The sequence below is a fragment of the Phyllobates terribilis genome, unplaced genomic scaffold, assembly GCF_046119375.1.
Source record: "Phyllobates terribilis strain yellow unplaced genomic scaffold, ASM4611937v1 Scaffold_5__5_contigs__length_657084704, whole genome shotgun sequence".
Lineage (NCBI taxonomy): Eukaryota > Metazoa > Chordata > Amphibia > Anura > Dendrobatidae > Phyllobates > Phyllobates terribilis.
Genome location: NW_027362765.1, coordinates 535,147,891 through 535,167,843, shown reverse-complemented (window position 1 = coordinate 535,167,843; position 19,953 = coordinate 535,147,891). Strand labels below are relative to the sequence as shown.

The 19,953-nt window shown below is 46.0% G+C and overlaps 1 protein-coding gene across 4 annotated transcripts in view; it reads right to left on the bottom strand.

The window, feature by feature from the left end:
* SEC24C (SEC24 homolog C, COPII coat complex component) overlaps nucleotides 1-19,755 on the bottom strand; it is a 70,503-nt gene extending 50,748 nt beyond the window's left edge. Inside the window, exons 1-8 of one of the 4 annotated variants that reach the window (XM_073685789.1) lie at nucleotides 19,602-19,755; nucleotides 10,007-10,197; nucleotides 8,767-8,856; nucleotides 8,406-8,547; nucleotides 5,278-5,447; nucleotides 4,253-4,705; nucleotides 3,440-3,585; nucleotides 1,807-1,875 (exon numbers count right to left, since the gene is read on the bottom strand). In XM_073685789.1, the coding sequence (XP_073541890.1) occupies nucleotides 1,807-1,875; nucleotides 3,440-3,585; nucleotides 4,253-4,705; nucleotides 5,278-5,447; nucleotides 8,406-8,547; nucleotides 8,767-8,856; nucleotides 10,007-10,169 (1,233 nt within the window). In that variant the 5' untranslated portion in view covers nucleotides 10,170-10,197; nucleotides 19,602-19,755. The remainder of the gene's footprint in view (nucleotides 1-1,806; nucleotides 1,876-3,439; nucleotides 3,586-4,252; nucleotides 4,706-5,277; nucleotides 5,448-8,405; nucleotides 8,548-8,766; nucleotides 8,857-10,006; nucleotides 10,198-19,601) is intronic. The other 3 variants (XM_073685790.1, XM_073685791.1, XM_073685793.1) reach the window with 3 other exon arrangements.
* Nucleotides 19,756-19,953: the final 198 nt, after the last annotated feature.

The following is a 19,953-nucleotide window of genomic DNA, read 5'->3' as shown; positions in this document are numbered from 1 at the left end:
AGAGCCCTTGATGTATTAGTACAAAGGATACTTCTCCCCTCCCCTCAGCAGTTACATTTGGAAAATATACTCCTCAAGGAATTCATATAGGGGTGTAATAAACATTTTTACCCCAAAGTGTAGTGTAGGGGTGTAGTGAACATTTTTCACCATTTCTTTGCCACTAACCTATGAAAAATTCAGTTTCAATATTATGTAGATATATACTGTATTTTTCGGACTATAAGACGCACCTAGGTTTTAGAGGAGGAAAATAGAAAAAAAAATTAAGCAAAAAATGTGGACATGAAGCACTGTTAAGGTGGAGGGGGTCTGCTGCTGACACTGGTATAGGGGTAATGTCCCCCAATTCGGGTAATGTCCCCCATCCTGGTATATGCCCCATCCTTCCTGTTATAAGTGGCCCCCATCCCCATATGCATGGCACCCCTCATCCCCATCCTGGTATGCATGGCACCCCTTGATCCCCATCTTGATATGCTTGGCAACCCATGATCCCCATCTTGGTATGCTTGGCACCCCTTGATCCCCATCCTGATAATGCATAGCCCCCACTGATCATCACACTGCGCACACAAAAATAAACACTCAGCTATGTCTTTCTTATACACCGGAGACCAGAACTGTACACAGTATTCTAAGTGTGGTCGCACTAGTGACTTGTATAGAGGTAAAATTATGTTCTCCTCATGAGCATCTATGCCTCTTTTAATGCATCCCATTATTTTATTTGCCTTTGCAGCAGCTGCCTGACACTGGCCACCAAACGTGAGCTTGTCGTCCACCAATACACCCAGGTCTTTTTTAGTGAAAGTTTTGCCCAGTGTTTTACAATTAAGCATATGATTATACATTTTATTTCCTCTGCCCAAGTGCATTACCTTACATTTACCCCCATTAAAGCTCATTTGCCATTTATCAGCCAAAGATTCTAGTTTACGTAGATCCTCCTGTAATATAAAACTGTCCTCCTCTGTATTGATTACCCTGCAGAGTTTAGTGTCATCTCCAAATATTGAAGTACTACTCTGTATGCCCCCTACAGGGTCATTAATAAAAGTGGCGTAGTCGCAGATTGATGGCGGCATTTAACATGTTAACAGCTGCGGTGAGAGCTCCGCTCCACCCACGGCTGTTAGAGGCAGATGATTGCTGAATAATTCAACGATCATCTACGGGGAAAGATGAGGGCTTGGCTTGCAAGCCCACATCGACGTCAGGAATGGGTTAAGGTATATGGACACTAAGATTAAAATACCACTTAAAAAGGACCTGTCAATGGTGGAAAAGCAAACAGATTGTGCTCTTATTTTATTCCAACTGCTCTCCTGGAGACAGAACTTGAGAAATCCCCTTTAAAGGTAAACTAAGAATGGACCCAAAACCAGGTAGCCAATACCTCCATAATAGCACCGATACATAGCACACATAGTATACCTAGTAAATGATCATCACCTAGCTTTAGCATGCTGGCTCCACTAGTCTACATTCATTATCTAGTCCCGGACATGTAGCGCAGAGGTAGACAACCTTCTTATTTTATGTGCAATCATACGGGCTCTGCAGCCCGCAGACACCGAACAGAAGGGTGTCCATGCAGGATACATCGCTCATCTTATCATAAGGAAGTCTCTGTCTTGTGCTATCATCTGAGTAGACACAGAAGTACATTGTACAATGCCGGGATTAGTGATATTAGGGGATGGATGGGACCATGCTTTAGTGGGGCCAGTAGCATGCAAAAAGGACAATGAGCCAGGTGACAATCACACAAAAACAAGGGAAGGAAGCGCACACTTCACTTACTGGACTGGGAATCGCATCTGGGTCTATCCTGTGCCTTGATTTCTGCTGGGGTGGCAGCTCATTAAGTTGCTTTATTGTTTAAAAAGACGAGAGTAAGCAATGCCACAAAATAGCAAAGAGAAAGAGAATTAAAAGGATAACAAAACAAAAACAGGAGAAAAAAAAAGGGGAGGGCATAGTTACGTTCACTGCCCTCTACCCATCCAAAGAGGTAGACAGCAAAAGCATATCATGCATTTAATTGCCTTGCAGAGGGATATTAATTGACTTAGTATATAAGGTGGAATAAAACCAATATTACAAGAGCTGAACACAAAGAAAAGCATTTCACCTCCACATCTCAGAGCATTAACACAATGAACACACACAGCATCTTGAGAATCATGTGATAGATTGTAAGCGTGTGAGCAGGGCCCTAGTGGATTATGTGTTAGGGCTCATGCAGATGTCCGTGCAAATCGGTCCCATCATGGACGCTAATGCACACAGGGACCGCGGGTCTCCCGACCCAAGCGTGTCAGCCCCATAGAGATATATGATGCTCAGGTAGGGAGAGCCACAGCCAGTCTAAGCATTGTGATCCAAGAGCCATGGACGTCTGAATAAGCCCTTACTCTGATGTCTGATATTGTCAGTACGTGTTCCTAATGACATGTAAAGTGCCGCTGAATATGTTGGTGCTATATAAAGAATATTGTTGTCAGAGGATTCCCTATCCCAAAGTAATCTCTAAAAACATATGTCAGAACAGTAGTGCATAAGGAGGGCCCTGTAGCTATAGAGCATAGAAATGCCATATTTAACAACAGATAGAATTATTACAGTACATTTATACATGGCGGCACTATTAATGCACTGTGGCTTATACACAAGTGTTTTTGCCACTTTTCTACATCTGGTATGTGAAATCACTTGTAATAGGATAAAAAAATAAGTAAACGTAGGATTTAGCTGTTTCTTAGTTATAAAAGTTTTTTTTAAAAAAAATCAACAAAGTCAATATAGATGCAATTAAAATCATATCAAGTTAGCGACTTGGGGGAAAAAAAGGCCTCCAAGAAAAATCTTGATTCTCAGCTATTGCCAGGGCAAATTGTGAATAGTAGCACAAGGCTGAAAAGAAAATGTCCTACTACATCGCAGCCGCTCAAATGAATTATCATTGATGAGATATATTCGTCCCATGATTACCAGAATAGGAGTCACTCCTACTAAGGTTGATAGAATTAAGGACTTTCTCCAAAACACTGAAATGTGCCATTGGTTAGTATAGCAAAGCGTTTGTCTAGGCCCAGCTGGGGGTCGGTGGTTGGGTACAGTCACTTTGCAGTTCTGGGGACCTGCGTTTCAATCTGACCAAGGAAAATATCTGCATGGAGTTTGTATGTGTTTCGGTGGTTTGCCTTTGATATCTCCCATTTCCTTACACACCCCAAAAACATGTCGATAGGTGAAAAGGATTTCTATGAAGTTGGGTGAAAGACACATTTAGTTCAGCCTCGAGGATAGATACATTTTTATACAAATCAGCAGTCATGGTAGTCATTGCTTTTTTCATTAAACTTGCCATAGTATAACAAACTATATAAAGGTACATTCATTTCCAATATACAGAGCAATCAAATCCACTTACAGGGCTTGGGATGGAGTCTGGATCCAACCTCTTTTGTGCAGGAGGTGGTGGGGGGCCCTGAGGACCAGGCTGGCTACCATAATTAGGTGCACGAGGATATGCTGCAGGGTATCCAGGCTGTGGACCCCTAACAGGCCCGAAGGAACCTAGAAATAAACAAGAATTATTAACTTACATTCTTCTGTTATGCACCTAGAAAAAATTGTGGGCTTTCTAAATGGTAAGCTACAAGTGTATGCCGTCTTTCTTACCCATGTGTAAGCTTTGCAGGCAGACCATAAAGTTTAACCTATTCTTACAATAAAGTAATAGAATAATAATATGTTCTGATTCTCTAAAGGCTGCTTTCTAGGTTTTAAAATCCTTTCTGGTCAATGAAAGGGGCATCTGTGCTTACAAAAATAAGTATGTTTTTTTCCCTTCCAGAAAAAGCATTACTGAGCAGCATGGTGAAACGGTCAACCTGTAAAAGGAGTCTGTCCCTTCGTGCTGTATTCCAGGTGTACACATACAAGGCTGCTTCACTATGAAGGTGCACTGTGATGCAGTCAGCAGGTGTCTTTTAGTGCATATAATAGCTAGAGGTTTCCACCATGGTGTCCAACATAGTGAATTCTGCTTCCTTCCCAAGAGAAAGTCTTAGTAGATGACTCAAAGAGCAAATGCTATCTGGTGTTAGAAAGGTTTTTGATAGTTTGTGATGTAACTTGCACATGGTATATAAAACTGGGCGCTCACAGGTCAATATTGCAGAAAATTCCTCTAAGGATAAAACGTTAATGCAAATATCAAATATAGAAGCAATATACTCACCGTTGTGCTGAAGAGGAAATCCGCCCGGACCAGGTGGTGGCATTGAAGGAGGTGGTCCTTGAGGACCAGGTATCATACCCGGGACAGCAGGTTGGGTTTGAGTTGGTAATATGCTATTTGAATGAGATAATTGTGGTCCAGCTAGTGGTTGTCCTGGTATTCCTGGACTTTGCAACGAAGTAGGTTGAGGACCTCCTGGAATAGGAGGGGGATAGTGAGAGGCTGGTGCAGCTGGTTGAGAAGGAAAACCTTGGGGAGTAGAAAGGCGTTGTGGAGCAGAGGGTCCAGGGAATTGTTGGGTTGGCGGAGGTTGGACTTGTGGTAAACTAGTAGGAGGCATTCCTTGAGGCAAATTCATAGCAGCTGAACCCTGACTACTGGAATACAGGTTGTAAGCCCCTGTCCCTGTTGCAGGAAAACTTCCAGAGGACGGGGGAAGAGGGCTCTGCAAACCTATGGCAAAATAAAAGATCGTTGAAAAAAGCACAAGCCAAAACTCCAAGTAGTTATTAATGTTCAAGTCTAATTACTAATCTCACAATCTAAGAAAATTGTGAGAACAAAAAGGTGCTGTTAAAGGGGTTGTCCAGATTTTTCATGAAAGTCTGAAGTCACATGTGAAGTGCGCACTGTGAGGATACTTCTGTGCCGGCAGTGAGACTGAGTAGTCATATGACTGCAAGTATGCGATATACATATGTCCAGCCGCATTCAGCCTAGATGTACATGGCTTCTCTCAATACAACTGACTTGAGAAAGGCCAGGCATGTTTAGTCAAAATGTGGCCGGGAGTATACATGTCACATATATGAACGCCCGGTCTCTCTGCTGGCACCGGAGAATTCTTTAACGCGCAGTACATGTGATGGGAGGATTCACAAGTCAGCAGTCACATACAAAGACTGCAGACTTTAAAAAAAAAAAAAAAACCTGGACAACCCCTTTAATAAAAGAGCACATATCATAAAATGTTTTTTTTTTTTTTTATAAAAAATAAAAAAAATATACACCATATAGTTTCTTACCAAAGCCAGTTGGCATTGTTAGTGGAGTGGATGTAGGCACACCACCAAGATGCATGCCCATCATTTGGTTAGATAACTGCTGTGTACTGGTTGAAGGTGGAGGGTATTGCTGAAAATTAGCTGCTTGTGGATGAGTTCCTGTTTGGACATATGGTTGCGACACAGGGGGTCTGAAGTAGAACATAAAACGAGAAAATTAGTTTAATGAAAAATAAAAGTAAGTCAAAATAGCAGTGGATGAAGACAGCTGTAATCATGGCCACAAGAAAAAAAATATTTAGTAAACTTTACCAGGGTTAGAATAAAGACGAGACAAATTTGAAACAACTGAAGAAATAAAAACAAGTTAAACCCTTATGTAAACTTTGCATATAAGTAAAGGAACCATAGATTGTGTGAGCTTGTGTATGAACTGGAAAATCTCCTTGGAAAATGTGTTCTCCTGTAATAAGTTAAAAATCAGCAAGGGAAAGTTGGAATGTCAGAGAAACATTCACATTTTTCAACAGAAAGTAGGACATGCCATGCAGTACAGAAGGAAAGCAATATTAAGGGGTGGGCCACTGGTGGGCTTCCACAGCACACTCCATATCAGCTGGCCATCCTTCTTAGGTTTGGGCTACATTGTGAAGTGTAGCACAACATGAAGATCGCAATGTTACATTACAAATAGACCTGTTGGATTTTAGGTCACAAGTATGTGGCTTCCCCACCTAGTTAATGTGCGACTTGTTAACGATTTGGCAGTTTTTTCTTTTACAGCCAAATTGCAGCTCAAAAATAGTTGAACTCATTTTTTGGGGGGCAGTGCGACTCCTGACAATTGCTTATGCATGATGTGCCATTAAGTAGGCCTTTTACATTGGAAAATAAAAGACCCACAATAAATGCAGACTGATTTAGCAAGACAGTGTTGTTTGGCTGCAGGGGCAATTGTTTATTGCCCAAGTAAAAGGTCTTTTACTCTGTTCCTCCGCACATACAGTGGTGGCCAAAAGTATTGGCACCCCTGCAATTCTGTCAGATAATACTCAGTTTCTTCCTGAAAATGATTGCAATCACAAATTCTTTGGTATTATTATCTTCATTTAATTTGCTTGCAAGGAAAAAACACAAGAGAGAATGAAGCAAAAATCAAATCATTGATCATTTCACACAAACCTCCAAAAATGGGCCAGACAAAAGTATTGGCACCCTCAGCCTAATACTTGGTTGCACAACCTTTAACCAAAATAACTGCGAACAACCGCTTCCGGTAACCATCAATGAGTTTCTTACAATGCTCTGCTGGAATTGTAGACCATTCTTCTTTGGCAAACTGCTCCAGGTCCCTGATATTTGAAGGGTGCCTTCTCCAAACTGCCATTTTGAGATCTCTCCACAGGTGTTCTATGGGATTCAGGTCTGGACTCATTGCTGGCCACCTTAGAAGTCTCCAGTGCTTTCTCTCAAACCATTTTATAGTGCTTTTGGAAGTGTGTTTTGGGTCATTGTCCTGCTGGAAGATCCATGACCTCTGAGGGAGACCCAGTTTTCTCACACTGGGCCCTACATTATGCTGCAAAATTTGTTGGTAGTCTTCAGACTTCATAATGCCATGCACACGGTCAAGCAGTCCAGTGCCAGAGGCAGCAAAGCAACCCCAAAACATCAGGGAACCTCCGCCATGTTTGACTGTAGGGAAAGTGTTCTTTTCTTTGAATGCCTCTTTTTTTTCCTGTACACTCTATGTTGATGCTTTTTCCCAAAAAGCTCTACTTTTGTCTCATCTGACCAGAGAACATTCTTCCAAAATGTTTTAGGCTTTCTCAGGTAAGTTTTGGCAAACTCCAGCCTGGCTTTTTTATGTCTCGGGGTAAGAAGTGGGGTCTTCCTGGGTATCCTACCATACAGTCCCTTTTCATTCAGACGCCGACGGATAGTACGGGTTGACACTGTTGTACCCTCAGACTGCAGGGCAGCTTGAACTTGTTTGGATGTTAGTCGAGGTTCTTTATCCACCATCCGCACAATCTTGCGTTGAAATCTCTCGTCAATTTTTCTTTTCCATCCACATCTAGGGAGGTTAGCCACAGTGCCATGGGCTTTAAACTTCTTGATGACACTGCGCACGGAAGACACAGGAACATTCAGGTCTTTGGAGATGGACTTGTAGCCTTGAGATTGCTCATGCTTTCTCACAATTTGGTTTCTCAAGTCCTCAGACAGTTCTTTGGTCTTCTTTCTTTTCTCCATGCTCAATGTGGTGTACACAAGGACACAGGACAGAGGTTGAGTCAACTTTAATCCATGTTAACTGGCTGCAAGTGTGATTTAGTTATTGCCAACACCTGTCAGGTACCACAGGTAAGTTACAGGTGCTGTTAATTACACGAATTAGAGAAGCATCACATGATTTTTCAAATAGTGCCAATACTTTTGTCCACCCCCTTTTTTAGGTTTGGTGTGGAATTATATCCAATTTGGCTTTAGGACAATTCTTTTTGTGTTTTTTCATTGAAGACAAATTAAATGAAGATAATAATACCAAAGAATTTGTGATTGCAATCATTTTCAGGAAGAAACTGAGTATTAACTGACAGATTTGCAGGGGTGCCAATACTTTTGGCCACCACTGTATACATCATTCTGCACGTTAGCTACAGCATCTGACACAGTTTCATCAGCAACCATATAAGTGTACTGCTTCCTTTGCTTATTAAAGTGCAGAGGTTGCTGCACAAAAAACGGTCACACTTTATTATAGTGCACCACAGATACAGAAGAAGTGGACCTTGTCCATGCAACCGTTTTTGCTTCTTCCATAAACTAGGATGGTCTGAGACATCAGTGTGCGACCACCTCTCTGCTGCAAACTGGGTGCAGAGGGCAGGAATGTAATGCATGGTATCTGGAATTTGTCTAATGCATAGATGAGGCCCTCATATTGTGGTTCCACCAATGGGTAAACGAATTATATGTAATGCAGAGTTATTTTTCATTATGGAGGAGCACATGGATGCTATGGACATCGAACAGTGTGGCTGCAGATTAGATGTGAACCTGTGTATTAAAGAGCATTAAAGATACGGCAGCACAATTTATTACAAATGTAATACATTATTCTGGTAATAAATGGGATTGCACACCTCTGCATCTGATTGCTTAGTGATGCTGGTCCATTCTGCATGTCACCTTGGCCACCGTACTGGTTGTACTGTATCTGCTCTGAAGGAATAGTCATCCCTGCTGCAGTTTGGCCACCTGATGTCGGTGGAGATCTCACGGGACCTGAATAAGTAAAAATAAACAGGAGCCAAGTGTAAGTTACAATCATAGCGATTCTCACATGACGCAACGGGCAGGATAACAGCTCCCGTTGGAGTTCACTGATTAACGCTAAGTTACCAGCATAGTAGAATGAAATGATTTATAGAGTTAATGAAAACAGTATTCAGAAGTCTGATGGGAAATCCTACACAAAATGGGCAAGTAACAGAAGAAATTTACCTATATAGTGAGAGGTAATAGGAGAGGAAGTGCCAGAGGTGAAAGACTCAGGAGACCCTTTCTGAGGGAATCCTGAATTAGTAGAGAACCCTGGAAATACAAACAGGGATAAAGGAATATAAGATCACCAGGGGAAACATTGCAGAGCATACAGAAAATAGGATTTGTATACCTAGACACAAATAAAAAAAAAGAACTAAACCCAGTCTCTACAATTAGATGTGTAGCCTACTCCATCATTACTGTATCTAAGCAATAGTTCAGACACAGGATTATGATGCAAATGTGGAAAATAACTGGAAAAAAAGCATCTACCAGCAACTGAGATCGCATCTGTAGTAGGAGCAACATTTATCATTATGTGATACTAGGAACTACAAGTACATCATGAGCTCTGTGCGATGGATGGCATAAGTAACTATCCATAAAATGTAAAATAGCATGAAAGTGAAGAACAGAACCTGTACCAGGCTAATGGCAGCCTTGTACCTTACTCTGATGTTAGGAAATCTCGCTGTTATGTCTGCGGTTATATGACAAGCGTTAGGCATCTAACTGCACTTCTTAAGCCCAAGAGCATTAAAACTCTTAAAATAAAAAGATAAACTAGCCACAATAAGGCTGTGGGCACACGGCATCCTTCAGACAGACAATTGCCAAGTTTTCCCAGGCAAAGCTGCTTCAGGATAATGCCGGTGGATGATTGTTGGAAGAGGCAAGGCAGCTATTTGGTGGAAGCCGCCCCAAGAATGAACACTGTACTAAAGAAACAAAAACAAAAAAAAAAAAGGAGGAGGGCACCACCAGTGGCAAGTAAATACTGAATATGACAACGAAAGAAGAAAAGCCAGGCTACAGATAGGGATCACCATATGATATGCAAAACAATATATAGAATTTGGTGGTGATCCCTATCTGTAGCATGGCTTTTTTTTCGTTGTCATACCAAGAATGAACACGTCACGCATTTTAATCACTTCAAGGTTACTGAACCCCAAATTGGTTAAAAAACGTGACATAAGACAGAACATGTGCACAGCAATGTCGTTTTGGCATTGATGTGCATTATGTTCATTTTATGGGGTACATTAGGGCCCTGAAAAAGCCCCCGTATACACACAACCCAACTAATTCACAAGGCAGAATTTAGTCAAACTTCCTCCCTAAAAGAACAAAAAACAAGGATGATACAGCTGTGGGAATGCATCCTTTCCTGCAACAGAGTAAGAAGTGCCATTACCTTGTGAGGGTCCATGTTGTGGGTAACCTTGCACAGACCCATTATACCCAGGATACTGAGGGCCTCCTGGCATTGCTTGTGCCCCATAGCCTGGCTGTTGGTATCCTTGGGGCAGGGGCTGCATGTAGGGTGCAGCTATGTGAGGTTGCTGGTTTACGTTCATCTTTTGTACATCCCCAGACTGATCCTAGCTGCAAACACAAAAGCAAATTATATTCACATTTCCTGACTTCAACATAACACTTAGATAAATTATTTTATTACGTTAACAACTTTTTTTTTATTTTTTAAAGCACCATTTCAGAGGTTTTATATTTTACCACTGGAGTGGTGCTTCTAATCTAAGTTCCCTGCCCTAGTCTTCTACTTACCTGCCGTGGTCTTCACCTTCTATCTCCGCCGCTCCCGTCAGTCTCCAGCAATTTGTGACCAGCCGAATCACTCCAGCATTTGCTGGGCAAGCGGGGGTCACTCTTCAATGCAAGTCTATGCGAGCCTTGTTCTGGCCTCATAGACTTATACTGAAAGCTTATGACCGTTACCGCTGACTTCCAGACAGTCAAAAGTTGCGGTCACAAGATGGCGCTGCAGCAACGGAGCGGCGCCAACAAACAGTGAAGACAGCGGCATGTAAGTATAATACTAGGGGCAGGGACGTTCGATTAGAAGCACCACTCCAGCGCTGAAAAAACAAAACAAAAAAAAAGCTGGAGAGGTGCTTTAAAAGGAAAATCTCATCCCTTCTCAAAACATATTAGATATTGTCCATAAATATAATACAAAACTGTCAGATAATGCTCATTAACGGGTCTGTTGTTGGCTTTAGAGGGTGGTCCTGAGCAAAAAATCCACCTCTTTAATATCTACATGGCTTGGTAAAGTATATGGCAAGGACTGTTCACTTAAAGTGGGTTTTCCCATCTGTAAAATTCATACTCTGCACAGGTTGATCCATTTTTATTGCTACCTCTGTCCATTACAGTGGCATGTAAAACCTTGGGCACCCCTGGTCAAAATTCCTTTTATTGTGAACAGTTAAGCAAGTTGAAGATGAAATGATCTCTAAAAAGGTCTAAAATAAAGAGGACACATTTTCTTTTTTATTTGAGGCAAAAAAATATATACTTGTATATTTTACATTTTAAAAATTTCAAAAGGGAAAATGGGCAGATGCAAAAGTCTGGGCACCCTGCATGGTTAGTACCTAGTAGCGCCCCCTTTTGAAAGCATCACAGCTTGTAAATGCTTTTTGTAGCCAGTCAAGAGTCTTTCAATTTTTGTTTGAGGGATTTTCATCCATTCTTCCTTGGAAAATTCTTCCAGTTCTGTGAGATTCCTTGGTCATCTTGCATGCACTGCTATTTTGAGGTCTAGACACAAATTTTCAATGATGTTAAGATCAGGGGACTGCGAGGGCCATTGTAAAACCTTCAGCTTGCGCCTTTGGAGGTAGTCTATTGTGGATTTTGAGGTGTGTTTAGGATCATTATCCATTTGTAGAAGCCACCCTCTTTTCAACTTCAGCTTTTTTACAGATGGTGTTATATTTCCATCAAGAATTTGTTGAAATTTCATTGAATCCATTCTTCCCTCTACCCGTGAAATGTTCTCCATGCCATTGGCTGAAACACAAACCCAAAGCATGATTGATCCACCCCCATGCTTAACGGTTGAGATGTTCTTTTCCTGAAATTCTGTGCCCTTTTTTCTCCACACATACCTTTGATCATTGTGGACAAAGAGTTCTATTATAACCTCATCGGTCCACAGGACTCGTTTCCAAAATGCATCTGGCTTGTTTAGATGTTCTATTGCATACTTCTGAATTTTAGGGAGACGCAGGAGAGGTTTTCTTCTGATGACTCTTCCATGAAGACCATGTTTGTGCAGGTGTCTCTGAACAGTAGAACAATGTACCACAACTCCAGAGTCTGCTAAATCTTTCTGAAGGTCTTTTGCAGGAGAGCGGAGGTTCGGATTTGCGCCTCTAGCAATCCTACAAGCAGCTCTCACTAAAATTTTGCTTGATTTTCCAGACCTTACGTTGACCTCCACTGTTCCAGTTAACTGACATTTCTTAATTACATTTTGAACTGAGGAATGGGCAACTTGAAAACACTTTGCTATCTCCTTCTAGCCTTCTCCTGCTTTGTGGACCTCCAACATTTTCAGAGTGCTAGGCAACTGCTTATAAGAACCCACGGTTGCTGTTTTTTGTTGGACACTAAAAAAATGAACATAACTTATAGTTGCAAAAATATGGAGAGGTATTATAGATTTCTTGTGCATCCTGGACATGGAATATATGTAGATTACAGGCAAATGAACAGATATTCCATATAAACAGGAGTATATTATATTCTCTGTGCTTGTTAGGTGGGGAATGTAAGACTCCAAAATTGTCATTGAGTGAGTCAGACGATGCTATTACTTGCTGAATGGTGTGTACAAGACACCTATTTTTCTAAATTTTAGTAGACTAAGGCAGGGCTCGACAAACCCAGGCGCCTGGTCGCCAGTGGCGCCTAGAAAATGTTGCCTGGTGCTTGAGGAGTTGAGGAGTTGAGAAGAAAAAAAAATACTCTCAATCCAATCCCACCTCCTGCACGGAGTCATCCAATCGGAGGAAGCAGGGACAGTATCGCTCAGGCCACCTTCTCCACTTTGCTCCGCCCCCCTTATGCTCCGGGACTGGACAGGGAGAGTTGGGTTACGGGGGAAGCAGGGCCGGCGTCAGCACCCGGCGTACCCGGGCAAGTGCCGGGGACCTGGAAAATCAGAGGGGCCCAGCCGCCCACTCACTGTCGGGGCCCGGGCCCACACACCCACCCGCCCACTCACTGTCGGGGCCGGGCCCACACACTGTCGGGGCTGGGCCCACACACCCACCCGCCCACTCACTGTCGGGACCGGGCCCACACACCCACCCGCCCACTCACTGTCGGGGCCCTGGCCGCTTCCTCGGCACCTGTTCAGGGACGCAGGTGCTGCTTGATTGCCGGCACTTCCCCCAGACATGGCCGCGCGCTGTCCGGCTGTGTCTGCTAGTAATGACACGGCAGGGTCGACGGCACTGCACCTTTAATTGTGCTTGTGTGTTGCTCCTGCCGCGTCATTACTAGCAGACACAGCCGCACAGCGCGCGGCCATGTCTGGGGGAGTGCCGGCAATCAAACACCGTCGGAGCGGAGGTCCTGCACAGATGGGCGGGAGGGGCCCGGACCCGACCGCAAGTGGGCCCCTCTGATGTTCCAGGGCCATGAAGTCTGTGACACGCCGGGGGCCCTGCACTGCCCCATACCCGAGGAGCTGCTGGACAGGACACTGGAGCGGGGACAGGTGAGTGAGGCTTCCCCAATCCCCATATTAAAAATATTAGTAATGGGTCTGTGTGAGTGCATGTATGTGAATGTCAGTGTATATGACTGTGTATATATATATTTGTCTGTTTTATCTATGTGTAGGTCTGCGTACCGTGTGTGCGCGCGCATGTGTCTGCGTACCGTGTGTGCGCGCGCGCGCGCGCATGTGTCTGCGTACCGTGTGTGCGCGCGCGCATGTGTCTGCGTACCGTGTGTGCGCGCGCGCGCGCATGTGTCTGCGTACCGTGTGTGCGCGCGCGCATGTGTCTGCGTACCGTGTGTGCGCGCGCGCGCGCATGTGTCTGCGTACCGTGTGTGCGCGCGCGCGCATGTGTCTGCGTACCGCGCGCGCATGTGTCTGCGTACCGTGTGTGCGCGCGCGCGCGCATGTGTCTGCGTACCGCGCGCGCGCATGTGTCTGCGTACCGTGTGTGCGCGCGCGCATGTGTCTGCGTACCGTGTGTGCGCGCGCGCGCATGTGTCTGCGTACCGCGCGCGCGTGTGTCTGCGTACCGCGCGCGCGTGTGTCTGCGTACCGCGCGCGCGTGTGTCTGCGTACCGCGCGCGCGTGTGTCTGCGTACCGCGCGCGCATGTGTCTGCGGACCGCGCGCGCATGTGTCTGCGGACCGCGCGCGCATGTGTCTGCGGACCGCGCGCGCATGTGTCTGCGGACCGCGCGCGCATGTGTCTGCGGACCGCGCGCGCATGTGTCTGCGGACCGCGCGCGCATGTGTCTGCGGACCGCGCGCGCGCGTCTGCGTACCGTGTGTGCGCGCGCGCCTGCGTACCGTGTGTGCGCGCGCGCATGTGTCTACGTACCGTGTGTGCGCGCGCGCATGTGTCTGCGTAGCGCGCGCGCGCGCATGTGTCTGCGTAGCGCGCGCGCGCATGTGTCTGCGTAGCGCGCGCGCGCATGTGTCTGCGTAGCGCGCGCGCATGTGTCTGCGTAGCGCGCGCGCGCATGTGTCTGCGTAGCGCGCGCGCGCATGTGTCTGCGTAGCGCGCGCGCGCATGTGTCTGCGTAGCGCGCGCGCGCATGTGTCTGCGTAGCGCGCGCGCGCATGTGTCTGCGTAGCGCGCGCGCGCATGTGTCTGCGTAGCGCGCGCGCGCATGTGTCTGCGTAGCGCGCGCGCATGTGTCTGCGTAGCGCGCGCGCATGTGTCTGCGTAGCGCGCGCGCATGTGTCTGCGTAGCGCGCGCGCATGTGTCTGCGTAGCGCGCGCGTCTGCGTAGCGCGCGCGTCTGCGTAGCGCGCGCACGCGTCTGCGTAGCGCGCGCGCACGCGTCTGCGTAGCGCGCGCGCACGCGTCTGCGTAGCGCGCGCACGCGTCTGCGTAGCGCGCGCGCACGTCTGCGTAGCGCGCGCGCACGTGTCTGCGTAGCGCGCGCGCACGTGTCTGCGTAGCGCGCGCGCACGTGTCTGCGTAGCGCGCGCGCACGTGTCTGCGTAGCGCGCGCGCACGTGTCTGCGTACCGCGCGCGCACGTGTCTGCGTACCGCGCGCGCACGTGTCTGCGTACCGCGCGCGCACGTGTCTGCGTACCGCGCGCGCATGTGTCTGCGTACCGCGTGCGCGCGCGCATATGTCTGCGTACCGCGTGCGCGCGCGCATATGTCTGCGTACCGCGTGCGCGCGCGCATATGTCTGCGTACCGCGTGTGCACGCGCATATGTCTGCGTACCGTGTGTGCGCGCGCATATGTCTGCGTATGTGAAGGATGAGGGGGCAGGCTGGGCCATGTGTAATAAATAAATAAATATATATATATATTTATATATTTATTTCTCCGCCGTATCTCTGCATCATGAATCGTGGTATGTGTTAAAAGGGCCCACTGAGACTCTTTCGCCCGGGGCCCAGAAAAACCTGGAGCCGGCCCTGGGGGGAAGGATCGCTGTGGCCGGGGGCCCGTTCTCATCTCCCGCTACCTGTTTAAGTACATACAAAGGCCGTCCTCCCCGGGGAGACGCCGTGTGTGAGGGGGTCTATATGTACAGTTTGTCAACAAAAAAATTCTGGCTCCTAAATTTTTTGGCTGGCTCCTAGATTCTGAACAACTTTGTCGACCCCTGGACTAAGGTGATGTTTCCAAAACTCCATTCCTCAGGCCCATCAGCAGATCTTATTTTCGGGTTGTCCTTCGTACTGCACAGGTGAGAGAACCTGTGTCAATTTCTGGTGCCTTAATAATTAATTAATTCCATTACCTGTGCAATACTAAGGAAATCCTGAAGACATGATGAGTTGGGGCCGTGAGGTCTGGAGATTGGGAAACACTGGACTAAGGGATACACATTTGTTTAACAGGAGCAAGACATACACTGCTGATTTAATGTGATCATGTTCCAGATTATCCAGATTCTGGAATGGGATAATAGATATAACAAGCTCCATGTATGAGATTCCAATTGATATGACTTTATGTCTAAGTGCTTAGATACGTGGATTAAATTACGACCTCTAAGCCAATGAAACTAGCAAAAGCCAGAATATTGTACATGGCTAGAAAGCGCATAGCCTAACATTGGTTGCAGGGCAAACCTATCCAAATATTTCACAATGTCTAGCTCCATGGTTAGGGAGTTTAGAAGCTGCCTTTTGTAGAATGTGGATCTCCAAATGTCTTTAAAGGGAATCTGTCAGCAGGTTTTTGCTATGTAATCTCAAGACAGCAGGAGACAGAGGCCAAAAGACAAAATAAAATTCAGGGACGTGTCACTTGTCAAAGTATGTGCTGTTCTTTAACTCTGAAGGATTTAGCACTAAGAGATCAACAATAACGGACTAGTCTGGCAACTAAGCACCTCAATGCCTATGGACATTGTATATACAGAGCCTGGTGTGGGTGGGGTTAGCTTTCTCAGCTCTGCTTCATTCTACATCTAAAAGCTTGGATTGTGTGAGAATGGCTACACCCAGTAATCTAAGTGATACATCGTTGGAATCAGATTCTCTTTGCCTACATCAGGCTGCAATCAGATGAGGTAGCAAAAACCTGCTGACGGATTCCCTTTAACCTGATCTTTCAATAGACTTTAACATCTTGGCAAGCTGTTTCTAACTCTGCAGTGAAGCTGTAGAAAGTCACGGAAGTGTTTACCACAATGACAATATATTTATTTCTTTTGCCTAAAATACAAAGGGAATGTGTCATCTTTAAAGTTAGGCGTTTTAGAGATCATTTCATCTTCAACTTGCTTATCTGTTCACAATAACAATAACTTTGTTTAAACTTTTACATGCCACTGTATATAAAATACAGTAATTCTGAAGCATCTTTGCTTTTTCATTAGTAATAACGCTCATCATGTCCAAATGCAACAGAGAAGTATTTTACAGAGAACACATCAGATGTATACTCTACCAACATGTACAATATCATGTGCATCTTCCAAAATGTCAAGGGCTTGACAAATTCTAGAAGGTTCAACTGGCACCTAACTTTTTTTTCTTCTAGGAACTATTTAGGCTGAAGTGACTGATGCCTACTTTGCCAGTGACATGACCCATTGACAGTTACAGCTCGATGGGCACCAATTACAATGTACTTTTCACCAGCTGGATCTTGACATGTATACAAAACCATATATTAGATACAAACATGGAAAAAGTGTTGATGAATGTACAGGACAATGGAGCTTTACTCTGAACACAGAGCAGAGTGTCACTGGTTGGACGAGATAATAACTCATTCATAGACAAACTGTACACGGCATTGTGCAGGGAAACCTCTGCAAGATACAACACCGGGAGAAAGAATATACACACTGGCACCTCACATCCAAATGGACTAGGATTTCAGGCTCAGTAAAATTAAAGTCGATGTCCTTAGAAAAAAAAAATAGATCAGAGACAGATAATCCCTGATATATACACCACAACAACACTGAGTGATTAGTAGCAGCAGTCACGTTGCAGACGCACACCATCACTGCAGAACCAATGATGAGCAGCGTAGCGCAGACACTGGTAATTATTTGTATTATTTTCCAGAATTATCTACCCATGGCCCTTTTTTTAAATTTTAAGCTTTAGAGCATCCCCTTAATGAGATTGTCAGCAAAGAATAATTGCCCCGACCAAGTACAGGCGCTCGGTGCACACTTGGTGTGGACAAATCTTCAAGTTCACCTTCCTACCTGCTTGTTTTCCGTCCATCTCCGCCCCCTTCTTTGATTGACAGCTCTGGCTTTATAGCGACAGAAGGACAGAGATAACTGGAAAACACGCAGGTGGGAAGGTGCACTTAATGCACCACTCCAGTAGGTTTTTTTTTTTATATAGTGCTGGAGTGGCGCTCCTAATCTAAGGTCCCTGACTATAGCCTTGTACTTACCTGCCGCCGTCTTCACCTTTTATCAGCACCGCTCTGGTTTCGATTGTGATTGCAACTTCTCACCGTCTGGAAGCCTGAGGTAACGGAAGTCTTTGAGAGCCAGAACACTGAAAAGTGACCCCGTCTCGCCCAGCAAACGCTGCAGTGATCTGGCAGGTCACAAACTGCTGGAGACTGATGGGAACAGCGGCGATAGAAGGTGAAGATGGCAGCGGGTAAGTAGAAGACTAGGCAGGGATCTTAGAATGAAAGCACCACTGCAGTGGTAAGATAAAAAACTCGCTGGAGTGGTGCTTTATATGTATGGCCCTGCCATGATGCATTCAGCATCTGTACTGAGAGAACATCATTCTGTGCTGACAGACCACTTACTTCTCAGGACCACTACAAAAGGCCCAGACGTTGAATCCCCCCCAATCACAACATCATGATGCATCTTAAGGATATGTCGTCAATTTAGGAGATGGAAAAACTCTTTAGGCAATGTGCCCACGATGCAGAAATGTTCCAGATTTTTTCCTGAGCGTTTCTGCATCTCCCTGGCAGAAAAAAACACATGCGGATTACACATGCGGATTTCCTGCAAGGGACATGCAGATGTGAAGCGTTCTTCACATGCATTTCCGCATGCAGGTTGTCAAGCGCTTTCCACGCGATTTTAGCATCACTTGGAAAGTGCTTGACAACTTGGTTACACTATATAAATCCATGCAACCGGCAAGGATTTATATAGTGTGACAGAAAGAATGGTAAAAAATAAAACTATACTTACCTTCTGATGGCCCCCGGAGTCTTGCTTCGCTCCGTCCTGGCTTGTCGGCAGCTCGAGGTACACTGAAGGACCTGCCGTCACAAGCTGCCGGCAAGCGAAGACAAGGAGACCGGGGGCCATCAGAAGGTAAGTATAATGTATATTTTTTATTTTATTTTTTTTACAGGTACAATGGTACCTGGGTCTGGAGGAGAGTCTCCGCACATTGAAACGCATGGATTCCCCATGTACAGATGCAGCGATGTGGAATCCAAGCGATTCAATGCAAGTCAATGGCGGCAAAAACGCAACGCTTCCGCAAAATAATTGGTAGTGCTGCGTTTTTTACCGCAATGATAATCCACTGCGGAAATTTCCGCAGCATGTGCACAGCACATGCGGATTATCATTGGGGAACATGGCAGGCTTTTTACCGCTGCGGAAACGCTTAAAAAACGCATCGTGGGCACACAGCCTTAAACTCCGTGTCACCTAGACTGGATTGTAGGGAGCCGTCACCTCACCAGGATCATGTATTTAACATTCACTGACAGCAAGCACCGCACATGACTGAGCCATCACATAATGGCCGCTTACAGTTTCTTACAGCACTAGATAGGACCGCTGTAAAGAGAAGGGGCGGCCGGAGCGCAGTCTGGGACGGATGGAAACAAGGTGGAAGATGTGAGGGATGATGGCGGCGTGGGCCTGTAGAGTGCTGCCCACCTTACTGCGGAGCTCTTCCTAATGAGTCAGTCTGGGGCAGGACAGGCTGGGATGGTTACCTAGCAACAAGTGACTGCTGGGTCCTTGGTTACACCTGTACCCCAGAGCAGATCAGCAGTGCACAGTGAGTGTGCCTTATAATGACTCTCATCATCCCCTGTAATAAGGCTCCTTCCCCACAAGGAGGACGGAATAACACACAGCTTCTCCCGGAAACCATCATGTGGTGACAGGGAGGCCGTCAGTATGCAGGTGAGCAGTCACACCTGTCACCACAGGCCTGCGAGGTGCCGGCCTCCTGAGCGCTGCACTGACATGACACACTACGCTGCCGGTCTTCCGGCTCCAAGGTCCGCGCGGGCTCCCGACTCCCTCTCGGCCTGTCCTGGGCCCCCAGAGCCGGTGACAGTAACTCACCTCCTTCCGCTCCGGCTCCTTCACTCACTTCCCGTCCGCTTCCAGAAAGCGTCGTCTCCAGTTCCTACCGGAAATGGCGTAAAACCTCGGGCTTCTCAGGCTCTGCCACGTCCACACTCCGCCCAGACAGGAAGAGCAGCCACAGAGGAGGCACCACGCAGAAGCAAAGCAGGTCACGTGACGAGCGACGCGCCTGCGCAAGTCTTCGAGGTCTGCCATCTTTACTACTGGCAATGCCAGTACCGGGGCCCCTCTCTGCTGGTGTTGGCAGTGTGTGGTGTAGCGAGGTGGACTGGTCTGGTTTATAGAAACTGCTTTGTATTCTATGTGCTGCTTGGGGAAGGATAAAGAA